At 40.2% G+C, this 25,619-nt stretch overlaps 1 protein-coding gene across 2 annotated transcripts; it reads right to left on the reverse strand.

The window, feature by feature from the left end:
- Positions 1-1,540: 1,540 nt before the first annotated feature.
- LOC108510022 (neuropeptide Y receptor type 4-like) lies at positions 1,541-10,437 on the reverse strand. 2 transcript variants are annotated; one of them, XM_017839670.1, is made up of 2 exons: positions 10,278-10,437; positions 1,541-4,530 (listed from the first exon to the last, which is right to left on the reverse strand). In XM_017839670.1, exon 2 carries the CDS (start codon positions 4,497-4,499, stop codon positions 3,444-3,446), a length of 1,056 nt encoding a protein of 351 aa, XP_017695159.1. In that variant the 5' UTR covers positions 4,500-4,530; positions 10,278-10,437; the 3' UTR covers positions 1,541-3,443. The 2 variants fall into 2 exon arrangements, with proteins under 2 accessions (XP_017695159.1, XP_017695150.1); XM_017839661.1 differs by having other exon boundaries at positions 1,541-4,694.
- Between the last annotated feature and the right edge of the window lie 15,182 nt (positions 10,438-25,619).

A 25,619-nucleotide genomic window follows, 5' to 3' on the forward strand; every position in this document is an offset into this window, starting at 1 on the left:
TGAATATTTCTCCGACTTTACTTTTGTGACTCAGTAGCAGAACTTTAAAGAGTATACCCAAAAACATCACTGTGTACAATGAACACAAAAATGCTTAATCTTTCTTAGATATGATCAGTATCTGTTATTTATAAATGCATAAGATATATGTAAGCTGTTTCTGTTCTGTTACCCTCTCTTTGCTGTGACCAAAGAAACCTAGCCTCCCTTGGTTGCATAAAGCCTCAAAGTGATTAAAAAAATGGCTCTTTTCAACCATATAGGCATAATTGTATCCAGCCTTGTGCATTTGCCTTCAAAGGGAACAGGGAAAAGTTTCTACAGCAGTTCCTAAAAACTAACAGCATAAAATCCTCTACTGCATTTGTGCACAGCTACGAAAGCCTTGATGTACACACAGAATGAAGAAGTGATACAGGCACCTTTCCTGTTACATCTGTTTGTGCCAGCAGGATGCCTACTGTGTAAATAAAGATAGGGCTATCACATGGCATAGATATATAGTCCTTTGGAGCTTGGATATATTTATTTTTCTCGGTTTACTTTAAAGTTTATTTAGTTACCTAGGGAGTTTTAGAGGCTAAAAAAATTGTATCTGAGGATGGTGTGTAAGTAGATGGATAGACTGCAGCTGGTTGGGAGTTCTGAGGATTTGCATTTTTGCAGTTGAAGTATGGGTGCAGTTTGATGGCTTTTAGTGTTTAAATCCTGTAGTTTATCCAGTCAAAAGTCAGTTAGCAATAAACAGTAGTTGACTCCAAACTTGACACATCCTTAATTACAAGAGGATGATACATCTGTTTGTGTTTGTCTGAGTTACTGTAAAGTTGGATCTACTTGCTTTACGTATTTACTTGTGATCGTGGAAACAACTGTCTGTATGAATTACAGTTAACAGAGCATCAGATCTTGCTCATATTTTTACCCTTTGCAGTAGGAACTCAGATCTGATGCACAATGGCAATGCATAACTCTAGAGGCAGGTCTCTGACATACTTTACCAGAAGTTGTCACTTGGAACTAGTGACAAAGATGTGTTCAAGTACAAATGCTAAGGGTAACTAACTGTGTTTCCATTTAAGACACCGGTGCCTGAAAAGTTGTATACTTAAGACCATATGTCAGGTAATCTTCTGTGTTCATGTTTAGCAGAGTATTCTTACAATAGCTTGACACACATCTTAGCTGGTTAAATGCTGGAAACAGGCAGAATTACACAATTACATAAATTGGTTTTAAATACAAAACAACCACGAAGTTGAAGCAGTATTTAAGCCCTCAAATAATACGGCACAGTTTTGACATAAATCATGCTGATTAGGAGGAGCCACTGTATTTTGTGCTACTCAGCATCACATGGTGGTTTCAGCTACACTAGCAAATTTCAAGATGNTTTTGACATAAATCATGCTGATTAGGAGGAGCCACTGTATTTTGTGCTACTCAGCATCACATGGTGGTTTCAGCTACACTAGCAAATTTCAAGATAAAATGAGAGTCCTCTTGTTCTGTGTTTCTAGTAGACTCAATGTCCAGTCTAGAAATCACATTGCATACAAACTAATCAAGAGAAACAACTTCTCGTTATATTGTGGCAAGTAACAAATAAAAAAAAGAAAGCAGAAGTCTATTTGAAAGGCAAAAATGTCTTGTCACATATGATCTCATACTTGTTGATAGTTCTTGCTACATTATAGCAGAAGGCTTAGCTCTTGTCTTCAGATATTCTGTTCAACATCCATATTCCTGTCAGTTCACAGTATGGGAAGAATTCTTTTCCTCACCCAGCTTTTTACCAATTTGTCTAATCATATAGCTCCCAACTAAGGAATTTTTAGCTTTTTGCATATCTGTCCGTTGAATATCTTCAACTCAATGCAAACCCATTGACTACAACAAATAACAACTGCTTATCATAGCATAATTCATGTTGGAAATTACCTAAGGTGACCACCTAGGCCAGTCTTCTGCTAAGGTTAGATTAAAATTCAGAATGGAATATGCTTCAATATTTCTTTAGCATTGAACTGGTTGGTCTTCTTTTTGCACTCGCTACCTTTTTTTTTTTTGTAATCTATTCCATGATATGGCCTTCTTGGGCATACCTTGGTTTCTCAGTAGTCACTGAGCAATTTCTCTGGCTCCAGAGGTTAAAATGAGTTTACAGTTTGTAGGTTTCTTGACTAAAAATACCACAGATGTGAAAAAAAATTACTCTCATTTTAGTAGAGCAACTGACAGTACTACTTATTTACATGTAGCTTGGCTTCAGCCTGACCTGGATTCCACTTGTGTATTTTCATTGACCTTCTACTGATTGGTTGGAATTTCAGGTCCACCTGTATTGCTGATGCCAGCAGATGGGACTGATATCTGACATCTGGTTTTATTTTTTCAGAAAACTGAAATCCTCCATGCATATGCTTATTTCTTTAGGAGTGTACCCACTCTGGAAAGACATGGTTTCCACAAACAGGTTTTAGTGCCTGTTCTGACCTTCTGAATGAGATACTTTGCAATTAAAGTACCAAGGAGATGCTGAAGCAGAATGACATCTTGCTACCAAGACCTGCAATAACTCCAGTAATCCAGCCACCTTGTACCATCACAGAATGCAGTTTTAGCATTGCAGACCTTTGTGACTGACAGCAGCTGGAATTGCAAATTCAACCAGACTTATTTCCATGTAGATTTAGAACTGTTTTCTGTGTGCTTAAAAACAGTTCTCAGTATCATTTTAATGCATTTTAAGAGTTTAATCCATTGAATAACATTTTCATTTGCTGCCATCCCTCCTAAGTGACTGTCTTCTTTACGTACGAGGGTCATTGTTCTGTGTTCCTACTTGCAGAGGCAATGGCTGTTCCCAAGCCATAGAGAGAGGTTCGATAGAAACATCCAGTCGTTTCATGTGAACTAGATCTGCTGAAAGATTACTGTTACTTAGTGGGCTGTGAGAGTTGGTAAAGTAAAAAATTTTAGATATTTACACATCTGTGTTCCACTGGTGTGTCACCTGTGCATAAAATTCTGAAAAATACTGAAAAACTGAGAGAGTCTTCTCTAACACAACTTTTGGCAGCCTGCAGTGCTGGAACTGGAAATCTGGTTCTCTATTGCAGCCATGGCAGAGATGTGAGTTTAGCTGATGAGGCCCATGTCAGCCTATATGCAGCCACAGCTCAGTTACTGATCTTAGAGCAGTTGCATATACATCAGCACAGTCTCCTCAGTGTCCATATCATCTCTATGACATGAAAAACTCGTGTACCATAGCAGCAGCTGTTAACATTTATGACCTTCCTTTGCCTATTCTTCCAAAAATCAGGTGGTAATGATATCCTGTTCACCTTCCAGCTACGGCATCACCTGTTACTTTATATACTCACAGGTAATAATTGGTGTGTGGTGTCAGTGAACCCTTCTGAAATATTTTCTCCTAGTCAGATAGAATTATGTCTGCAGTTCAACATCAGTGAGCCCTTGGAAATTTCAGTCTGCATAGTGGATAAAGGCAAATGATCATATTCTTCCATTGATGCAGTTACTGAATTATGCTGGCAGCTCAGAATCAGTGACTTCACTTCTTTTTTGAAGTTGCTATTTAGGAAACCGTAGATTACAGGGTTGACACAGGTGGAAGCCATAGCTACCAGGTGGCATAATGAGAAGATCAGGTTGTGGTGGCAAGGTGAAATGATTCTGTAATTCCAGTCTACAATGGTGTTGAAAATATGCAGTGGTAGCCAGCAAAGAGCAAAAGCAGCCACCATGGATGCTAACAAAATGTTTATCCTTCTCAGCTGAACTGCTCGGTTGCTGTATTCACTCTTCTCAAACATGTCCTTTCTCTTCTGTAGACGTAAGTAGATACGCAGGTAGCAAAGTATAATGAAGAACAGCGGGATGCAATATTGCAAGAGCAGTAGAGTGGTGGTGTAGATAAGTTTGTGTTGCTCAGAAGGCCACGAGTTGATGCATATGGCCTTATCAGTGGAAAAATTCATGAAGTGTGAGAGCTGCTCATACAAGTCAGTAGACAAGATGGATGTGGTCAAAAAGGGTAGGGACATGAGACATGCTAAAATCCAAATTACTCCAATTCCTAGATAGGCTTGGGAGGTATTTGGCCTCCAACCAGTTGGGTTTATGATGAGCTGGTGTCTTTCCAGAGCAATAAGGACAAGGGAAAGAATTGACACTGTCACAGTTGTGCACTGAGTAAAAGAGGTCATTTTGCACATGACTTCTCCAAATATCCAGTAGTCCATCATGGTGTAAACAATGGTGAAAGGGAGGCAGACGAGACACATAAACAAGTCTGAAATTATTAAATTGGAAATTAGGATGTTGGTGACATTGGCCTTTTCCTTCTGCCTGGCAATGACGGCGATCAGACAGATGTTTCCCACAATCCCTAGGACAGTCTCCAAGCTGTAAGAGGTGGCCAGGAAGACAGTAAGGTCGGTGATGTTCATGCACTGATTAGAAATGTTCATGGGAAAGCTTCGGTTTGAGTTCCAGTTCTTGCTGTTCAGGAAATAAAAACCATCGTTAGCAGCCCTTGTCTTATTCATTCTGAATTCCAAAATATTTATCACAAAGGATGGTAGTCGAACACAGTTTAGGTCTTCTGGAGCCAGCCTAAAATGGGCTTTATCTGTTCTGTCTGGCTGTGGAAGATCTGGGTGTATCTGCAAAGGAAAGGAAAAAATATGTTTTGTTATGCTTCAAGAAATTAGACAAAAGGGCAAGGAGGGAGACAGGGAAGCAAATGCCAGAGATTCTGTGTATATTCTGCAGCTCCCTTGTATGTAGTTTATTAGATCATAAAATGGAGCCCTTTGCTAAACTGTGGTATGAAAGTCTGTGCAACTCTATTGAATTATGACCGTGTTTATTCGTTTTGAGGTTGTCCCATGGATTTAAGAACATCTTAACTTCATTATTTAACTCAGTGCAGTATCTTGAACATCACTAATGCAGTAGAGTGGTGATCTAAGAAAACTGGATCAAAACCCACCTGGAGGTAAAAATTGTGTGCACTTCTGTTTTTGCAAGGTTCTGATCCAAAACTGGGCAGTGGGCATTGTGGGGCTTCATTTACCTTCAGCTGAGCTTTAAACATCAATGTGAAAAGTAAGTCATATTAGATGCATAAAGCCAACACTAAAATATCTTATGTGAGTTAATCTGTGAAATGCAATTGTGACTGTAGCCAGAGCTTGCATTTGGGCAGAACAATCACCATGCAAAAATTCAGGCTCATTCTCAGGAGGGATATCATGGGACAATTTTTCAAAAGTCTAAAATAATTCAAAATAATTTCAACATATTTCAGCTTCTACACAGTTGTGATAGGTCATGGGAACTGCAGTCCAAATATCTTCCTTCCCCATTCTGGATGAACCCCAGTGCCCTTAAAGCTTTGATGTCTCCCCTAAGGCGGCCATGACAGGGTTTATCAGAAATAAAGTCCAGTCTCCTGATTTTGGCTTTAAGAGTGAGTGATTTTTATAATGTCTGTTAATCCCTTCTGAGAAGCTTTATATTGATTCTCCCTCAGTATCATTTTGCTTTCTTCACCCAAAAAACTTCAAGTGTTTCAATAGTATGTGCTGTCTCCTAGATACTGTTCCTGCACGGACAAATAGGTCTGCTTCTTAATCACCACAAGCTGGGATTTTCAATGGGGTGTCAGGGAGCTGAAACCATGGAATTAATCTGTGCTGCACACTTTTGGAAATCTCAGTCATAGGACTGCCTGGAGTCTCCCAGATGACTCCTGTGAGCCATAGCGAAGGCTACTATATGAACCCAATCCTGGAGTCCAAATCCTCTATGTCAAGGAATCAAAGGAAAAAATCTGACTCTGCTGGGAATTCTCATCAGGCCAGAGGCAGTTTCATGCTGTGCAAAGGCTTGTAGTATGAAAAGTAAATAAATACTCAGGGAACAACACTACTTAACCACTATGTGACCCTTTCCTCAGTGATAAAATGTCACTCAAACAAGTTTTAGTGGTTGTGAAAAGCTTCTGAGCTTTAGAAAAAACCAACTGATCAAGGTATGAATATGTAAATAAAATGGTATAGTGAGCCTATCAGTTTGAGTAGCATTTACTGATGAACAACTGTGTGCCTAAAGATAACCAGTACTGTACAAAAAAACACCTGCTTTCCTACAATTTTTTCTTTGCCTTGTCTTTCTCGTTATGAATTTTACTGTATGTTTCTAGAGATGTTGCCTCTCAGGAACTAAAGAAAGCAATAGTGTGCAGTAAATAAAAAGAAGGTTTGGGATCATCATTCTGCTTGATCAGCAAAAATAAGTGAGTACAGTAAATTCTTTTGTTACTTTGTTAGCATTGATTTTGCTATTTTGCTACTTTGATTTATCTAACTGTATCTATCTGTATTTCTGTCATCTATCTGTATCCATCCAAAACAGTGAAGACAGTCACACAAGCAAAATACAGTAGTCCATTCTTTCTCATAATCTTTCATTTCCTCAGTAGTTTAAATCTTAATTAAAGAGGGCAAAGGAAATTTTCCAAATTGTGGATATAGGTATGACTCCTTCTGTCCACTCACTTTTGTGTTGTTGCCCAATCCATGTGAACAGATTGATTCATTTTCTGGAACAAAAAGAAGAGGCAATGATGGCTGGATTGCATGTTCACATAGGGGGAGGGTATGGTGGTCTGTTTTAGTGTGGAAAGGGATATAGAATGAAAAACCACCAACCAACCCCGTAGTTTTTAATGATTGCTGGCCAGTGACGATGCTGCAAATGAAACAGAGCAAAGGGATCAGCAGCCTGCAATATTATTTGGTACCAGTCAAAAGAGATAAGTCTTGGCATTTGGACAGGACAAATAGATTCTGCTGTAAACAAAACACATGAGCTTTTTACTACAGTCCCAGCATCGTGTCCTTAGCTACAGTATCCTCAACAACAAACACATGGTTCTCTTTTGTTGCTTAAGAAATATTTGCAGAGTTATTACAAACATCTGTGTCCCACAGAGTAAGCCCTCTCAAGGGTCCCAGACACTTCTGGATGTGCTGAGGTGTCAGTGAAGAGAACTAATAATGCTGAAGCAAAAAAAAAAAAAAAAGCAGTGGAGCCACCTGGAAAACAAAAGCCAGATCCCACAGGTTTAAGGGGCACATTTCCAAGAGGTATGCCACAGACTGAGCATGGCTGTGCATTTCATACAGATGGCAAATGTGGTGGGGATAAAGAGCATCTCTGAAGGCTCTGCAATGTGTATTGTTGGGTTAGAAGCTCCCTCTCTTTTAACATCTTGCATTCCATAGTGTCCCCACGAAGTGACCGTCAGGCACCTCCTGGGAATTCATTCTTATGGTACTGCCCAGAGGTAAATAAGGAATTATCACCCTCTTAACACAGGTAAGGGATCTGAGACGTGAGTTGTCCAGTGTTTCAGGGGAACCTGTGGTACACTATGCCAACCAGATGTCTTGGGAACAGTCAGTGCCTAGATCACTTAGGTCTGTAATTCTCTTAAACTCTTATTCCAGCAACCATAATAGGAAAAACAGTTCTAGAAAAAATAGAAAAATAAATAACGCAGTGACTTTATACTTATGCATCCTATTATGGTATCCTTGGATGGCAGATCCTCAAGAATAGTCACTGCCAAGTGCTGTGTTTGACTTCCAAGGTGTTTGATTGCCATTCAGTTTAGTCTGAACCAAGAGCCAGCAATAAGCAATGTGTACATATTCTGTTTAGACATTTGAATCAAATGTTAGCTAATATACCGAATCACCAGTGCAGTGGGAACAAGGGTGTTAATCCCCTCACTATATTGAAGGTTTGTTGATTACCCCACAAAACATAGCAATAATGTTATTGGCTAAGAAAAAAAACAGCTTTTGTCTCTTGAAAGTGAAGCAATACTTGCTTGGCTTGTAGAAGCAAGAAGTATGTCTCCTAAATCAATTCGCTGAGAGATTAAGGGAAAAAGTATTTTTTGCTGTTTGCTTGTTTGTTTTTAAAGAAGAAAGAGGAATCCTTTTCAGAACCCTTAATGAACTTCAAGAAACAAAAAGCTAACATGGTCAAAAGCAAGGAGTTTCTTCTCTAGTTGATGCAGCATGAGATAGTTTCTCTGAAAAGCAAGTGTCTCAAAAGTCTACATCAAATCAACAGGCTATAGAAGGAAGTAGAGAAGAAGCTTTCAGATTTAGTGTAATTTAAATTCCAGAAGTACATCTTTTATAGATGTTCATCATTCTGCTCTTTGTGTTGGAAGAAAGGAAGAAGAGCAGGCAAGGTTTGAAGGGTTTGTCTTGCTGAATGACACAGCCTTCTGAACTAACAAATGTCACTCAGGTTGTCTCAAAAAAAGAAACCAAACTATCACTAGTCAGCTTGAAAGCCTTGCCTCAGGGCATTATCCTGTATTTCCCATAAGAATTCCTCAAAGAAAAGGGAATTCTGCAGAGATGGGTCAGGGAAGAAAATAAAACCTTCAGTGGGTTTGAAGGAGACTGCTAGACCATAAGTGGCTTCAAGCAGTTAATGCATGACTGCCCTTTTGAGAGACCTCTGGACTTGAAGACATCCTACGAAAACCTCTATAAAAACTGTTTTCCTGGAGGCAGGACAAAGCAGGGGGCTGCTATGGATGCTATGATCTATGTGCCCAGTGGGAAAGGGTGGGTCATTCTTGCAAAGTGGATCGTGATCATCTATTCCCTGCCATCAAATAACAGTCTCCATAGTTGTGATGGACAGTGGAAATCAATTTCCACATCAGACATAAATCAAAGGGAAAAAAAGGGTTTGCAGTGTTTGGCTTCATTATCTGGTACTTAGAAGCATTTGCTTATCTAACTCAGAATTAAAGTAGTTGCTCAAACAACTGCTGCTTTCAGTCCATAAGAGTTTCTGAGAGAAGCAATTCCTAAAGACATCCTGTGATAGTACTATTTATTTAAAGAGTTACAGCAGTTATCTGGAGTAAAGCAGCTATTGTCTTCCTTTTATAAACTAGTAACAAAGGAGCAGTGGAAAACTTTAGCAGAATGCTGGAATTCATATTGCAGATATTAATTGAGGTGGTGAGGACTGACTGACTGACAGTGGTGTCCTCTTTTGGCTGGCAGCCACATTATCTCAGTAAAATAGATTTGCCCTGTCTAGCCTTACATACTAAAGAAAGGCTAAAAATCATTTGGCTGTTCTTACAGCTTTCCAGGAAGGCAACACAACTAGAAGAGGAAACATGCCACTGAGTATGCACAGACATCCCACAGCAATATTAAATCCATAAGGGATTTGATACAATTAAAATTAATGGTGTACTCTTCACCATTTTTTTAACTCCGTGTTGCAAAATTATTGGGAACAACTGTCTTAGGTCATTGAAAAAGCCATATATGATAAAAATTTCTAAAATATGCATAATTAGGGTATAGAACAACTTGTGTATATTAATCTGTTACAAGTCTATAAAATTGGGAGATGGTATAAATACCCAGGAAAGTAAGTACTTTTTCATCCTCTCATATCTGCATGTTTTCAGATGGAAAACCTTTAGAGGTTATGAAGTTCTGAGTTAACCTTCTCTGATCATGTAGAAAGTAGGGAAGTTTGCAAAAGCATCTACTCCAACTTTTTATTTTCTGGTTAAATTTATAACAACCTAACCAAAGATTTGGAGCCAGCTCACAAAGGCAAAATGTGAGTAGCAGGTCAGCAGACTGGAGAATGGCAGTTAGTCCCTGATTTCTTAAGAGTAAAGGCCATTGTAACAAGGTCTCTATCCAAGAGAAAAAAATTTTATTTTTGCAATGATGATCTTTACCAAAGGAAGCTGTGAGTCCATAAAACATTGCAACAGGCACCTTAGCAGACAGCCAGTGAGGATATCTGGAGAGTAATGCGATGTGTACTATCAGAAGCTGCATGGGCTGGGTGAGGAATAAGAAATCTCAGGGACTAGGAGATAAGAAGTGTTTTCCAGTGACCAGTGGGAACAAGAAAGGCTTTCTGTCACACTTCAGGGTGGCAGGGAGCACAGCTGAACCCTACAGATCTCCCAAGAACCTGCCATCTCCCTCTTGCACCCTGAAAGGTTGCAAAGCTCTGCTCAGTAGATACAAGGGTTAGGCCTTATAAAGTCAGACTGTATTCATTTATCAAACATAGTCACCTGCTTTTTTAACACTCACAGGTAATAACTTCAATAAAGAGCTCTGAGGTCTTGACAATCTGAAATAGATAATTTAGAAAATTCTTACCTGTTACTGATGGAGAGAATCACTGCAGTTGATGCACATTTCTATTTTGGAAGAAAGAAGGAATGTTGAAGCAGTGAAGTAAGATCTTCTGTGCCCTAGCAGTCCAGCAGAGAAGCTCTCCTTGCTGTTTCTGTAGGTAATTTGGATGGCATGTCTCTCCCTCTCCTCCTCTCTCTCCCGCCCTCTTTCCTTCCCTCCCTTCAATTTAGCCAATGAATTCTGCTTTATGGTTATGGTCTGACTTTGAAGTTCTGGCTCCCTCTGCTGTTATATAAATATACAAATTCTAGGGATACTTGGGAGGAATAGCAACTTCAGAAAAGAGCTATGAAGTATCTGAAGCTCAGTGTGCACCCGTGCTGCACGTGAGTGGGATCTCAAGTGAAAGCAAAGAGACAACTAATCCTGTTCTCCTTGATGAGGCAAGATTTCTGTAGGGATCAAAGAGAATTTTGCCTCATACTTATGAAAAGGTTGCCAGTGTCAGTTTTCTCAGTTTTTCCATTCCATTACAGACATTTTTTTAGAAGAGTGCAGGCTACAAGTCCTTAGATTGTAAAAGGTGAAGAGGCACAGTGTAACTCAGGCAAAGAACTCAGAAATGTATGACCTCTGAGAGAGCTGGAAACAGGAAAAAAGGGATTTGAAAAAGTGCCCATTTCCTTTGATTTTTTTTTTTTCTCCCAGGTCTTTCTCATGAAAAACCAAGGCAGAAGTCAAGAGTTGCAAATCTTTCTCTTGCATTGGGAAAATACACAAACAGTGTATTTCCAAGGGCTATATCATAATAACCTAATTTTGGTCCTTAGTTAAAGAGGATTTTAAGCTATGGTCAGCTACCTAATTAGTCCAGTGGCTTATGCTATTCTGGAGCCCTTCTGAAGTTGTGATAAGTAGTTATTGCAAATAGGTGTTTTCATTTGTAGGTGTGTAGTATGTCAACAGAAGTCAAACATTGCAATATAAAAACAAGTGCAAGCACTTAGCAACTAAACTAACCGTGAAAACAATTTTTCATTTGTACCATATTCTTTCTTTCATTTTTTCTGATAGCAGCTACTATGGACCTGATCATCTACTTCAAGAGCTTAGCGGACATCTTTTATGATTAAAGAAATAAACAAGCAGAAGTAGAAATAGAGGGTATTTTGGCATTTCTCATGACTTATGATGCTGAGAAGCATAAAACTGGAATCTGCATAATGAATAGTGTAAGCCGGAGAGTTGTCCTCAGTTACTGATTTTTCTTCAGGGGATGCTTGAGCTGCTTCTTGGTTTGAGTGACTTATTTTTTCACAGCCTCCTTTCAGAAGCTTTATTTACCAACTAGTTTGAACCAGCACCCCACAACCCAATATTTCCCCTTTACCCAGACACTTTAGAAGGAGACGAGCTTTCCGGTCTGGTTAGGGAAAGGGACATGAAGCCTGTGCTCTGGCTGAGAAGGCATCAGCCCACGCAGATCTTGAGCCTCTGACCAGCTTCATAGGAAGTAGAGGATTTTTCCTATCTTACTGGAGCCAGAGAAGCTGAAAATATTTATCTGGCTGGCCTGTTCACTTCTGTTTCTTCCTTAATTTATTTATCGTATGTTTATTTGTTCTGCTGTTCAAAGCATTAAAGAAAGGGGAGGAAAACCATTAGGAAACAGACAGTCCTTTTCCTGAGGGATATTTTGATTTGTGAAGCTGTTTTTCTGTCCCCCTCAGCTTGTAGCATTCCTTAGCCAGCCTTATCTCCACACCTTCCAGACATTTAAAGATATATTGTGCCACTTTTATTCTCTCAATGCAGACATTTGGGCAGAGTCTGCAAACTAGCAAATTAGCATCTGCTCTCTTCTTAAAGTCAGGGGAGAACAACTGTATCACTGGGTCTTAAAACACTGTTCAGGACTCTGCCACTCAGGGATCAGAAAATGACCTAGCCACCAATATCTTGCTATGGCATCTGGGACTTTCTTCGTGACAGATTTTTAGGGTGAATGAATTGCTGTAGCAAGGTTCTGACCATTTTTGATGAGGTGAATGGGGCTGCAGTAGAGTCCTATTACACACATATTCTTTCCTCATCATATCCAAACTGCAGGGTGAAAATGCTCGCTATTAATAAACCAGTGTGGGAGCAACATACCAGAGCTAGCTTGGAGTGAGGACAGCAGCAGCAAGACAAAGATGCAGATGCAAATTTCCTCGAGTGGGTCTTTTAGTCTTGGTTCAGCACCTTGCTAAAATGGTGGTGGTACTCAACCTGCCTGTTTTGAATCTGGCCATGTTTCACTTTCCAATGGGAACTACTGAACATGTATTTGTAGAGAGTCTCTGTGAGGATTCCAACCCATTAAGACTTGCAAAGTGCACAAAAAAGTATTTGTATGAGGGTGCATAAGAATGAAAATTCCTCTATATGCAGGACACTTACTGCTGGGAAGCAGTGTGGAAGTACTGTAGTCCCAACTACTGATAGTCATGTGCTGTCAACGGACCAGTCCCGGTTTGCTGTTGATAGGGAATGGAGTAAAAAACTGTAGCTGGCATGGCATGGAGCTGTCCTACTTCCCACAGGGTGATAAGAAGCTTTGCTCCCATTGTCTATCCACAGCATGTGCTCCTGTTATGAGGAGGCCCTGGGGAACTGTTCTGCTTTCTCTGCAGTTAGTTACAAAAGACAGTTGGACTCCCAGGAGACAATGTATTTCAAGGGGGTACATGAGGAAATAGTCCTCTCTGTTCTGGCCAAATAACTTCTTCCTGCAAGTGGTTATGGGGACAGCATTATCACAACAGGGGGATTACAGCTGCCCTCTGGATGCTTTGAGGGTCTCCTCAGGTACTCTTGTGTCGGATCTTCAGCCATATCAGTCTTCACTGGTGGAGCCCTGATACTCTTTCTTTCCCCTGAGCGTGAAATCTCAGAGGCCAATTCTCCTACAGTACATTTAGCAAATCTAATTGTATTCCAGCATCTGGAGTCCTGCTCTCTCTGGCACTATTTAACAGTGAGCAAACAGTATCCACAATGAATAGTACTAGGTACTTGATGACAAAAGCATGTGGAGAAAATGTACCATGGAACAGTACACAGTCTGTGTATATGCTAAGCTTATCAGGGCTACATGGCATCCTTGTAGGTATTTTGTGTAAGTTTGGTTTGGCTTTATTTTGTCAGAATCTCTACCTCTTTCTGAAGCAGAATATTTTAATCATTATCATCCATCCTCAATTTGTTCCTAACCTTTATTCCATGGGGTAGCTATGAAAGTGATGTGCCTTCCCAGTAATTTTTCTGAACTGCTTAAATGATGTTCAGGCTTTTGGAAAAGTAGGCCTGTTACTCAGAGCCCCCTAGACAGGGCCTTATAAATACATCTAGCATTTAGGAAGCTGATAGGATAATCCCTTCTATATATATCTATAGCTACATCTACCACCATATATATACATATACATATATATATATACACATATATAACTGGGTGAAATCCTCTGATCCACCCTCCAAAACGAGAGAAGTGAGGGCTCCTCCAGTGTCTGTTCCTCACAGGCTGGAGGGGCCGTGGCCAGATGCAGTGATGTCCACTCCATTATGCCCAAGAAGGCACAGGGGGATATCATCAAAGAGAGCTGCTACTAGCCAGTTCTAACCAACCCTGAAGCCCAAAGAATTAAGAATCTACAATTGTATTTCTCATTTTACTTGCTTCCTAGAATCACCTTATTGATTGCCATGGATGAGTTTTCCTCTAGTAATCGGTAAGCTGTTTTCCTAATTATGTGCAGGTTTTCTACCTGGATGCTCTCAGCATCACACTTGAAAATAGATGATGGTTTTGAAAATGTGATTGTGGTTTTCCACAATAGATATTGAAAGAAGTTGTTGTTTCAGTCATATGAAATATTTAATTGTTATACACTTCAGTAATGTAGAGGCAAGGCAGATGAAGAAAAAAGCAATGATGTCAGTGTTGAATAAACTGAACACACCCAAATTATTTAACTGAGCCTTTTAAGTTGTCCAGTGCTCTTTTTATAATTGCTCTTAATATTGTCTAAATAGGTTTTATAGGATATTTCTCATATTAAGTACATTCATGGACTTTGTACTAGGCACAGTGTAGTGCCTGAAGTCTACAGGCTAAACATGATTTACAGTGTAGGTTTTCTATATAAACAACTTTCATAGGGTTGTTTGTCAGTGCACTTTGAACCAACAAGATTATTGCAGGAAATTCTACATCAGTATGGAAGGCTACAGAGCTATTTATATGGCATTTCTTTGCAGTAGGTTGGACTCTCAGGTACGGGATTGCCTTTTTTTGTAATATACCAGTCATCTCCTGGAGAATATGTTCCCTTGTGCATCTGCACTAATGGATTGATTGACCTACGTAAGGCACCAAGGTGGGGGGAGGCTTTCAAGGGGCTGTTTTCTTTCATCCCATTCTTCTAGTATACATGTCCTTGGGGAGATAATTGTAATAACATAATGAATCCATTTGCCTGGCCACAGGATTTATATAATACCTGTTAGTTTAAAAGCTAGATAATTTCCAAATCAGTAATTAGATTTACAAACATTTATACACACCATGAATACTTCTGTTTTCAACAAGAACAATCAGTGACTACTTAGAAAGAAAAGCAGTGATTTGATGTATGTGAACATTTATTTAACTCTAGATCCCAATGGGAAAAAAGCCACGAAGTTATCTGTGGTAAAGCTTGGTTACAAATATGTTTAGGACAAACCACCTAGTGTCAGAAATGAGATAGATATGGCACAATTAGAGCTGTGAAAGGCATGAGACAAACTCATTGCTCCTGAAACCATGCTGCTTGCTGCTTTCCTCTAAAGGAGAGATCCAGAGCATTCAACTTTCAGGGGAGGTGTGAAAGAGGAGAAATAACATCACATGGTCTTAACCAATTCCATTGTAGACTTTGCAACTTATGTCAGGATTAGTCTTCTTCACCACTCGGATGGAACAGCTTTTCTTGTGGAATAGGCCAACACAGTTCACCCTGTCATAGTGCTTGGGGATTAAAACCCTGTCATTGAGAAAGGCAAAGAGAAGATCAGCAGCTGAGACACTGACTGAGAAGGATGCTTACTGAGCTACAGCCATCCTGGAACAAGCTATATCATGGATTGATTTGGCTCATGGATATATATAACAAGTGCCACGGATTACCATAGGAGGAATAGAGACCCCTGATCATGACTTTTAAGAGATGATTTCCCAATGTTTGTTCTTGTTTAGATGCACTTCTCACTGGTCATTCTGTTAGGGATTAGTGTAAATTCCCACACAGAGACAAAATAGGGATTAATTCTGTCTTACCCGATCAAACAAAAACTTTCTTGATAATAACAAACAATTTAAAGAGTGCTGAATCATGCCAGCATGAATACCTCCCAGCTGAGCCTCTTCTCGGCACAGCCCAACTCCCCCCCTCCTATAGCTGAGAAAAGCCAGAATTTTTTCCCACTGAGGGTCCTTGGGTTGTAGCCTTCCTCACAGATCATTTATGATCTCCCTCACCTTAAGAAGAGTTTTTTCAGCCTTCTGGGGAGATAATCAGTTCATATCACTATATTCAGGAAGATACAGCTCTTCTTGAAGCAGGAACATGTAGGAAAGCAAATTATCACAGCAGGACATCTATGTCCTGTTTTGATAAGGAGGAAGTGTGGGCTCTTGGCAGCATGGGAAGGATGTGGAACAGCCTTGGCCTGAATAGATGTTTGCAGGCAGGCCAGTAGTTTGATGCTGAACTACAGAAGCCCACAGGTATGTGTGTTGAGAGGTGTTTAGGTATCTGGAGACAAGCTGATGAATTGAAGGAGCAAGAAAACAGAGGCTAAAGGGAACCATACACCCAGTTAGTTTCTGAATCAAAAGAAGGACTAGGTGATGAGGAAGAGCTGTGTGCTGGAAAGACCATAACAGCATCTTATTTTGTTTCTTCCCAGAAATGTCTGTGTGATTGACAGATTATTCTGTCAGTCATGATTAGAGCTAACTGGGAAACAGGAAAAGGAGTTTCACTCATGTGAGTATGAAATTTCAGTGCATGCTTTCAGTGAAATTTTTTTGAGTCTAAATATTTCAACAAGTGCCTGAATAAGCAAACAAAAATTTGGGTGAACTTACAAGCTGCAGCAAATCATTGCAGTCATCTTACATCTGCATTGGAAGCAATCTTCATTCTTCCACACCGCACCAAAAACATACAGGTTTCTGTTTGAAAGGCACCCTGCATATACACCCCAGAAAATGATAGTCAGTATATCAGTAGATATAGACCATGGTCTTCTATGTTTGTGGACTAGCAATCAAAGCACTGATTTCCATAGAGTCACACCAAGGAAGAATCTAATCCAGTGCTTTGCAGAGAAGATACCGTGTCTTTGCTCCTGCAGTGTGCATGAATGTGTGACATGGCATGATAAAATGGTAGCAACCACGTATCAGAGGCATATTATTCTGCTATGGCAATTGATCTGAAAAACACCTTAGCTTATGGCTATGGTAGGATCTTTCTGCCCCTTCTCATATTCAACCTTACAGATCTAGACTTTATTTTCTCATTCCTTCTTCCTCCCCAATTCTTATTAGACTTCGACTTACTCTACGAAACTGAATTTAAACACCAGCTGTGTTGTCTTTGCTTTGATTTTAGTGTCAGGTACCCCCTTTATGTTAGTCAATGCTGCTTAAAAGTACCTGTTTTTTGCCACATGGGCAAGTACCTCAGGTATACATCAGCCCAAAGGGTAACTGTCAAACAGGATATAGTCTCCCTCTGTCCAGAGATGCTTCTAGGTGGGTTGATTGCTGAGTATGCAGCTGTTTGGATCATTCCTCAGCAAAGAACCCATTATGCTATTCCAACATTTCTAAGAAAAAAAGGCTTTGAATCTCTGAATTAATGTTTCAGGGGTGTCTAATATATTTCCCATTCTTACCATATTTGCTGGCTGGTCTAAGGTAACAGCGAGTAACACACAGAGTCCTTGAGAAGAGAAGGATCAAGGAAAAAAGCAGCAAGAATTTCTAGAAAAAAAAAAACAAGAATCTTTCTTTAGAATTAAGTTTGGGGTTTTTTTCCAAAGTTCTAGCAAACTCGCTGGCATGGAGTTATGAATGAGTCCTACTATTCCAAATAAAGTCAAATTAAAAAATCCTCCCAGTGTGTACACACAAACACACACACATACATACAAAGCTGATAACTTACCATACTTGCATAGGCTGCTCACATTTGGTAATGAGGTGTAGCGTCTGTTTATATACAATGAGAAAACAATGGTCAGTGCAAAGGGAGGTGATGCAAATGTGAGCACCCTGGCTGCAAACAGACACTCTAACCTGTTCTGACCATCGATCAGAAGGTGGCAACTCAAAAAGTCTTGCAAAGGCTTGTTTTGTGCGCTGGCATACGTTGGCATCTTGATCTCCATTGTGCTGGTGTAAATTTGAAGAAACTCCAGTAGATAGACTAGTTACTCCACATCAGCACTGGTGTCAGTGGAAGAGTCTGACCACCAGAAGGCTATGCCTCCAGAACTGGCAGGCCATCAAGGACCCATGGGGCTATTGTTCGATTGACCTGCTATGAGGAGATTGCCCCCAGGTACAGGACAGGCCATTCATAAAGTGCAGTGGTGTGGAAAGTCCACTATTCTCAGACTGATTTATTATATTTTCAATTATATTATATGGGACACATTACTTTGTCCATATTTAGCAACCTGCAGGAACTAGCTGTAGTTCTATATCTCTCAGTCGTTGAAGCAAATCCAGGCCTGGGGAGGCAGATCAACACGACCAGACAGCACCTTTTTGGCAGCAAAAGTGAGATGAGCTGTGCATTGTCCCAGTCCAGAAAACATGCTAAGGACTGAGGAAGGCAAAGAAAGAAAAATTTTGTTTTTCTTTCACTGTATACATGCTCTGCCTATAACACAGCTGGAACCTGACACTAATGGGAGTGTTGTTTCTGTAACAGTAAAATGAGGACATTTTCTTCAATACATATCTTACCATAAGTGTCCAGGTCTTTGTGCCACTAGACTTCTAAAACACACAGTACGTGAAGCTAAATCTCAAAACCAGCCAGGAAAACTAGCACAGATCCCTGTGGCTGCATTAGGGCTGCAGGCATTCAGTGCTTTACTAAATTGGAGCGTAGGCGTAACAACTTCTAAAAGTTACCAGAGGATTCCCAGCCTAATGAGTTGCATTAATTCCATTAGCATGGCTCTTTTAGCACACCTGGCTTTAATTAAACACCTTGATTAGTGTGCCTGAACTCGTTAGCTTCCACTGATTGACAAACAGCTAGAGGAAGCAAAGCTGCACTGGAAGTGGTTTGGGGACAAAAGGGGCAATGGCAGAATGAGTGTGGTCTCCTGAAGGATCTGGATTAAAGGACAGTTGTGGAGGAGGTGGCCACTGTTTGTTATGACAGAAGATCTGGATGATGTAAATTCCTTTTGTTTATTTGTTTATGTGTACTTAGCAAGAGACTTGAGAGCTTCCATTGTACTTTGCTTTTGGCTTTGTAGTATAGATGTCAAGTTTCGTGTTCACCTTATGATTTTGGTAGATCATGCTCTGTGTGTGTAATTTTGCTGCAGGAAACCATTGTGGTGTCTAATAAAGTGCTTTGAGAAAATACTCCTTCTCTGATAACTCTTAAATGAATGAATTTTTCTTTGAAGGGAATGATTTGCTTAAAATTATTTTATTAGCAAAGGCAAAAAGGTGAAAACGTAACATAGCTCTTATACTACTAGGCCTTTAAATAAATGATGTGAAATTGGCTTCATTTTAATTGAAACCATTTGATTAGGGTCTAGTGTAGCTAGAGGCCAGACCCACTTCTGCTCTGTCCCTGCTTAACTTGACAAATCTTGTGCTGTCTCTTGAGGAGAGGTGTTAGAGTGGATAATATCTCCAATAAAAGTATAGTTGCAAGGAAATGTAACAAGAAATTCTGACTCGAGGGGCATGGTGGATTCTAAATTATTCTCTTACTTAAAATGATTATTTTAATTAGTTAATTATCCTTTCCTCCTTGGAGAGAAATAACTATATTAATAACTTCCACATAATTCTTGCTGTTTCTCAGGGAGACAAATATATTTATATGTATAAAATATACTGAAATGAAGTGCGACCAAGCTATTGCTGTCAGAGGTGCCTTTTATCTTTATCTCCTTAAACTGAAGTGTATATTAAAGTAGGCTGTGCACATTTTTTTCCTAAAAAATAAAAAAGGCAGCTGAAAGCATCTTGAATTGCAGAGTTGAGGCTAAAGAAACCAAATGCTTATGAAAGCCTGAAACATTGTTTGTATTGTTTATGGAACACGGAGCAGAGCAGAGGCTGAACTTGTCCCTGTTCATCTTCCTGCTGACCTGCTTGGACCTTTCCTCTTGAGACAAACAAGGTTTTCCAAGTCAAATGGGTAAAAAAGGAGGAGAGAGGATTCTCTGTTGAGCAGATGAAAGTGAAGTTGCCTTCTGGGCCTCAGTGGTAAGCAGGTGTCCTCTGTTAGGGGAAGGTTAAGTTGTTCCAGCCTAGCTGATGGCTAAGAAGGCTGTGTACTTTTGAGACTATAGCAGTTTGTTGCTTTCCCTCTGTGCCTTCTCCCTTGGGCTCTTTTGTGCTGGAAGTATCTGAAGCCCAGTTCTAGACATACTGACTTAGGTCAAACAACTTCCTTCACTGGCTTGGGGGGAAACAGCAACAATTAATGTATGGGTCTCCTCAGCTTGAATTCCATGAAGCAATGAGAGGAACGTTCAGCACCTCCTTTCCCTGTTAAACTTTCCCCCAAAATAAACTGCTGAAATCATGTAAAAAAAGGATCCTGCTTTTTCTGAGGAGATGCCTGGTTGTGCAGAGCTTCAAGGGGAAACTCCTGTTTTTCCTCTGTTAATAGTCAGAGGTGCTATTGCATTTGTTCCCTGAGTGAAATTCTGAAGTAGTGTTGTTGCTAAGTTTTTCTTTTCCTGTACTAAGGATAACTCAGGCAAGCCAGTCTGTCTCCAAGTTCAAAAAGCACTCTTAAAACTACTCTCTCTTCTCTCTGTTGCCTCCTTGGCTATAGACTAAAGGCAGGTCTAAAATGCCACCTACATTCTAAACCTCAGTGGAGCAAAATGAAAATGAACTCAAGTCTGCCAGCTGAATCAGATCTAGGTTTTTGTGTTCTCTGTAGCTCCAACTTTTCCATCCACTCCTTTCCTCACAGGAGCACTGTGACTAAACTATGCTGTAATGTAGTGACTAGTGAATTTATAGAAGAGAAAAAAGAACAAACTGAACCAAAACATCAGCAACAACAGAAGAAGAAAGTTCCAGAGCTGTCATATCTGTACATAAATAAGATTTACTGTTGTAGCTGGGCCGTAGTTACAACAATCCATTCAATCAAGCTCCTGATACTTCTCACTAGGCTTGCTGGAAAACTGCAGTCCTCTCTGAAATTCTTGGCTGGCATATCACTCTCCATCTCTGATACAGTTTTGGTAGTTCTAACTTTTGAACCCTTTCTTACTGCAGAGAGATGGAGAATCACCCATTTAAAACTAATACTTGAAAGAAAGTAAAAGGAGATATTAATGAGAGATGTTGGCTTCTCAACAGTAATTATATCCTAAAAGCACAGGCCTGAGGCCATTGATGTAGGCAAACCAGATGATGAACTTCTCAGTGTTATGCTCACAAACGTCTGCCAAGATTCATCATAATATTACAGAGCTGATCTCTTATCTAACCCATTTGTATAATTTCCTGTTAACATTATAGGACAATACTCTCTGTGCTTTGAATGAACTTGCTCAATAGTCTGCCTTGCACAGCCAAATACAGATAGGAACAAACAACTGAGCTGGAAAAGAAGAGACTTTTGTTAAATAATCCAGTCTGTTACTTCAGGAGTCTAAAGAATTTTGAATGAATACTGCACCAAGCCAGACCCCTGCTCACCTCTTCTTGACCATCAGCTTTGGTGTGCAGGACAGTATCCCTTTGTTCAGGACCAGAACAAGAGCGGGAACTGAAATAGGGAGGAAAAGTGCCTCAGGAAGATACTCTAATGAATGTACTCATTAGAGTTGTACTACAATGAGATTACAACTTAGCTCAGGGTAGCATGCTTGCCACAGAGTCACAAGCCAGTATTTCAGTTGAGTCCAGCTCCCCTGTCTTTCATCCAGCAAATTGGAGTGACTTCTGCATTATACACCTTAGGGAATTAATTTCTTCACAGTATCTGAGCCAGTATAGCCAGCTACTAAACAAAACTACTTTTTCCCCGTCTCTGTAGATTCGTCCCATCTTTAGTAGACAAGGGCAGCAAGGGGAGAAGCCTCTGGAATTAAGGGGAGAAAAATACTGGGATATTTTGAAGAAGGTTATCATCTTGTGGTGGCAAAGGACTGCGCTTTATCAGTGATCCTTAATGGACATCTACTTGAAGGATTGACTATGCAAAAGCATTGAAGGCCTAGAGAAGTGTAAAGAGCATGGGTCAGTGCTTGAGGTATGCTGAAAGAAATGAAATGTGAAAACAGAATTTTGGGAGTGGGGAGGAATATTAAATTAACCCAATTTTGATGATTGTTTTAAATTGGTCATATGACTTGCGTGTTTTGCAGTTTCCTTTAAATACCTGTGTAAAGTCAATCAGTTCCAATCAGTTTCAACCCAAAATACACCACAGCATGACCCAAGGAAACATGCTCACAGTGTTAGATTAGAACAGAAATTTTCAGGCTTTGTAAAGGTGCCAATGCAAACTTTTCTGCATACCAATAGAGGAGTTAACTAAGAGCAAACACAGCAAGAAAAATTGTCATGAATTGAATTTATCTGAGATTTTAAAATTGGCACAGAGCAGAATGTGAACTGCAAATCTCTAGCTTCTTTGGTATGCATAATGTAAATGAGATATGCACTTTTCTTATTTAAGTTGGATTTTCTTTTTAAGATTGGGGCAAAAATCTTATTGGACACATGAATGAGTACAAAACCTTTAAGTTTCAGGTGATAAACACTGTTTAATAGAAATTATATGTGTGTTCTGGTGTTTGGTTTAAAAGACTTTGTAGTCTAAGCACTGGATTTCATTTCTAGGACAAGAACAACTTTCCAGTACTCAAAAAAAAACTTACCTTGAAAATAATTACTGGGATGGGAAGGCTAGCTATGGAAAACTGCCTCTCTTTCTAGCAGGGGAGCTATGTGCTACCAGGAGGAAAGGGGGAGATTGAGGGGAAGAGAGCACACAACCTCTTCTGCTCTGCCTGGGCTGATTTGCCTCCCAATGTTCTGCAGAGCCTTCTAAACCTTTAACCTGACAGGATAGTGGAGGAAACTTTCCTGTGAATGTTTTCTTTCCACTGTGTGGAGCTAGAGGTGTTATGATCTGAAGTTTTGAAGGTGAGGGATGTGTTCTTTATAAGGGACTATAGCTGTGTATGTGGAAGTACAGAGATACAAAGGCAAAACATGACTTGGCAGAAGTGAGAAGATCAAAGCAGAGCTTTGTATGCTCTGTCTCTGCTTTTTTGATTTTTGATGGTTTGGTCATCTTCCCACAGCTAGATTCCTTGCTACAGAAGGGAGCCAAGTCCCTGCTGTGCTTCTGCTGTTCCAAAACTAGATGTAATAGGTAACATCATCTCTTTCTGTGTTGAAACTTGGAGCAGACAAGAGAAGAGCAGACTGCTCCCCAGAGGCTGTTTGGATTAGACATGAAATGAACCTTTCCTACCTCTTCATAGGGTAGAGCCACGTATCCTAAGGAGACCTGGCAGATGGTGAAGAAAGGTGCTTTCATGGATTTAAAATGTGATTAAATAGCTCTGGATCAAGTAGGAGTGCTGGTTCAGTCTGGCTTTTCTGGAATTTGGGTGCATGTATCTAGTCAGCCTTAAAAAGGAAAGTAAATCTTTGATCATGACTTACTTGCGAGTTGGTGTTCTCTGTGGACTTGCCTTACAATTGAACCTGGAAGTCTGTTGTAGACAGATGTCTCTAGAATGGATTGGGTTGGAAGGGACCTTTAAAGGTAATCTAGTCCAACCTTCCTGCCATGGCCAGGGACACCTTTCACTAGTCTGGGTTACTCAAACCCCATCCAACCTGTCTTTGAACACTTTCAGGGATGGGGCATCCACAGCTTCTCTGGACAACCTGTTCCAGTGTCTCACTACCCTCATGTTAAAGAATCTCTCCTTTGTATCTAATCTGAATATACTGTCTTTTATTTTAAACCTTTAACCCTTGTTCTATCACTGCTGTTCCTGGTAAAACATCTCTATCCATGCTGCTACCCTTTCTGTGTCACCTTCTTTAGTAAAAACTAGAAAGAGCAACCCTACAGTTACAGTAGTTTGTCAAAAAGTATTTTTGAAGTTCTCTAGTCCCTGAAGTGTTGGAGACTGTGCTAGGCATGATGTCTTTGGAAGATGCCTTCAATAATACATTCTCTTAGCATAGGCTTGCAAAGGGAAGTAAACAGAGTTCACAGTGCAGGTGCTTGGGATAGTGTGTCCTGAGCAATGTCACTGAATATCAATAGAATCAGAGAATTGTTAAGGTTGGAAGGGATGTCTGGAGATCATCTCGTCCAACCTCCCCGGCAAGGCAGGTTCACCTAGAGCAGGTTACACAGAAACTTGTCCAGGTGGGTTTTGAATATCTCCAGAGGGGGAGAGTCCATAACCTCTCTGGGCAGCCTGTTCCAGTGCTCTGCCACCATCAGTGTAAAGGCATTCTTCCTCATGTTGAGGTGGAACTTCTCGTGATTTAGTTTAAGGCCATTACTCCTTGTCCTGTCACCGGGCACCACTGAAAAGGGTTGACACCTGCCTTTGAGATATTTGTATGTTAATCCTCTCTCAGTCTTCACTTCCCTAGACTAAACAGGCCCAGGTCTTACAGTCTCTCCTTGTAAGAGAGATGCTTTCCACTGGATCCTCTCCAGCAGTTCCTTGTCCTTCTTGTACTGAGGACCCCAGAACTGGACACAGTTCCAGATGTGGCCTCACTAGGGACAAGTAGAGTGGAAGGATCAGCTCCCTTGACCTGCTAGATTATACTGGATAATTACATTGGATAGATTATTTTATGAACAGTAAATCTGATGTTTTCCAAGCAGGTGAGAGCGAGAAGCAGAAACAGAAGAGGCAAGCTAGTATTTGAGGTAGGAGAATTGCAATTGTATGTGTGAGTATGTCAGTACAGTTTCAAAATGATTCTAACCCAACTTCATCATCCTTGGCTGGTGCTGAAGGCACTGGGGCTGCTCATCCAGAAGAATGAGTTAGACCAGAACACTGGAATGCTAGAATAAGAAAGGTGATAGCTAGAGGCAAGCAGGAAACTAACAGTCTGGATTGAACCAACTAGAGAGCAGGAATCTGAGGAGATTGGCTCAGTGGGTTAGAGCAGGGTGCTAATAACACCAAGGATGTTAGTTTGATCCCATATGGGCCATTCATTTAAGAGCTGGACTCGATGATTCTTTTGGGTCCCTTCTAACTCAGAATGTTCTGTGATTCTGTGTAAAGGCACTTTATTATTGCAAGAACAAACCTAGTATGGAGAAGAGCTCCTCTTTGTGGGTGGGGATCAAATTGCATCTGTTGCCAGGATGATAATAATACAGAGAAAAATCTTTATGCTGTATAAAAAAGGCTGAGCACTATTACACAAGCTCCAAAACCATCTGTCCACACTCCATTCCGCTATAGAAAATTAGAGTGGCCTCAGAAATGCCATTTCCTCTTGGTAGACAAATCATTTTTGCTCTCTTTCGTTGGATATTAGGACAGGTTGTGAATCTGAATGTTTTAGCTGCTGTAAACAGGAAGATTGATGTCTGAGAACATGAAACCTGTCTGCACAGAGATGGCACGTGTAAGATACAAGATAGAATAATGGCCTGGATTTTAAACTTTCTCTCATGGCCTTAATGCTTGGGTAGAGTGCATCTGAAATAAGTCAGGATTTGTAATGCTTCCAGCCTTTGGACAATTTCCAGACAGTACATAAGAGGATACCTCGTCTGCTTCTACTCTATTTGAGAGTACTCAAACCACCAAACTTAAGCATGCAGCAAAAAGCTCAGCATAAAAAATGAATTTCAGTGGATTTCATTCTGATTCAGAGATCAGATCATGATCCACAGCAGAATGAAAAAGACTGATGCCCTCAGAATAACTGGAGAAAAAGAAATTATCAGACTTTAATGATGCAGAAAAGAATTAACTAAGGAGAGGAGGAGAAAAATCACCTCCTCTTTTGGAAGACTGCATGGA

This window comes from Lepidothrix coronata, unplaced genomic scaffold (assembly GCF_001604755.1).
Source record: "Lepidothrix coronata isolate B3197 unplaced genomic scaffold, Lepidothrix_coronata-1.0 Scaffold8, whole genome shotgun sequence".
NCBI lineage: Eukaryota > Metazoa > Chordata > Aves > Passeriformes > Pipridae > Lepidothrix > Lepidothrix coronata.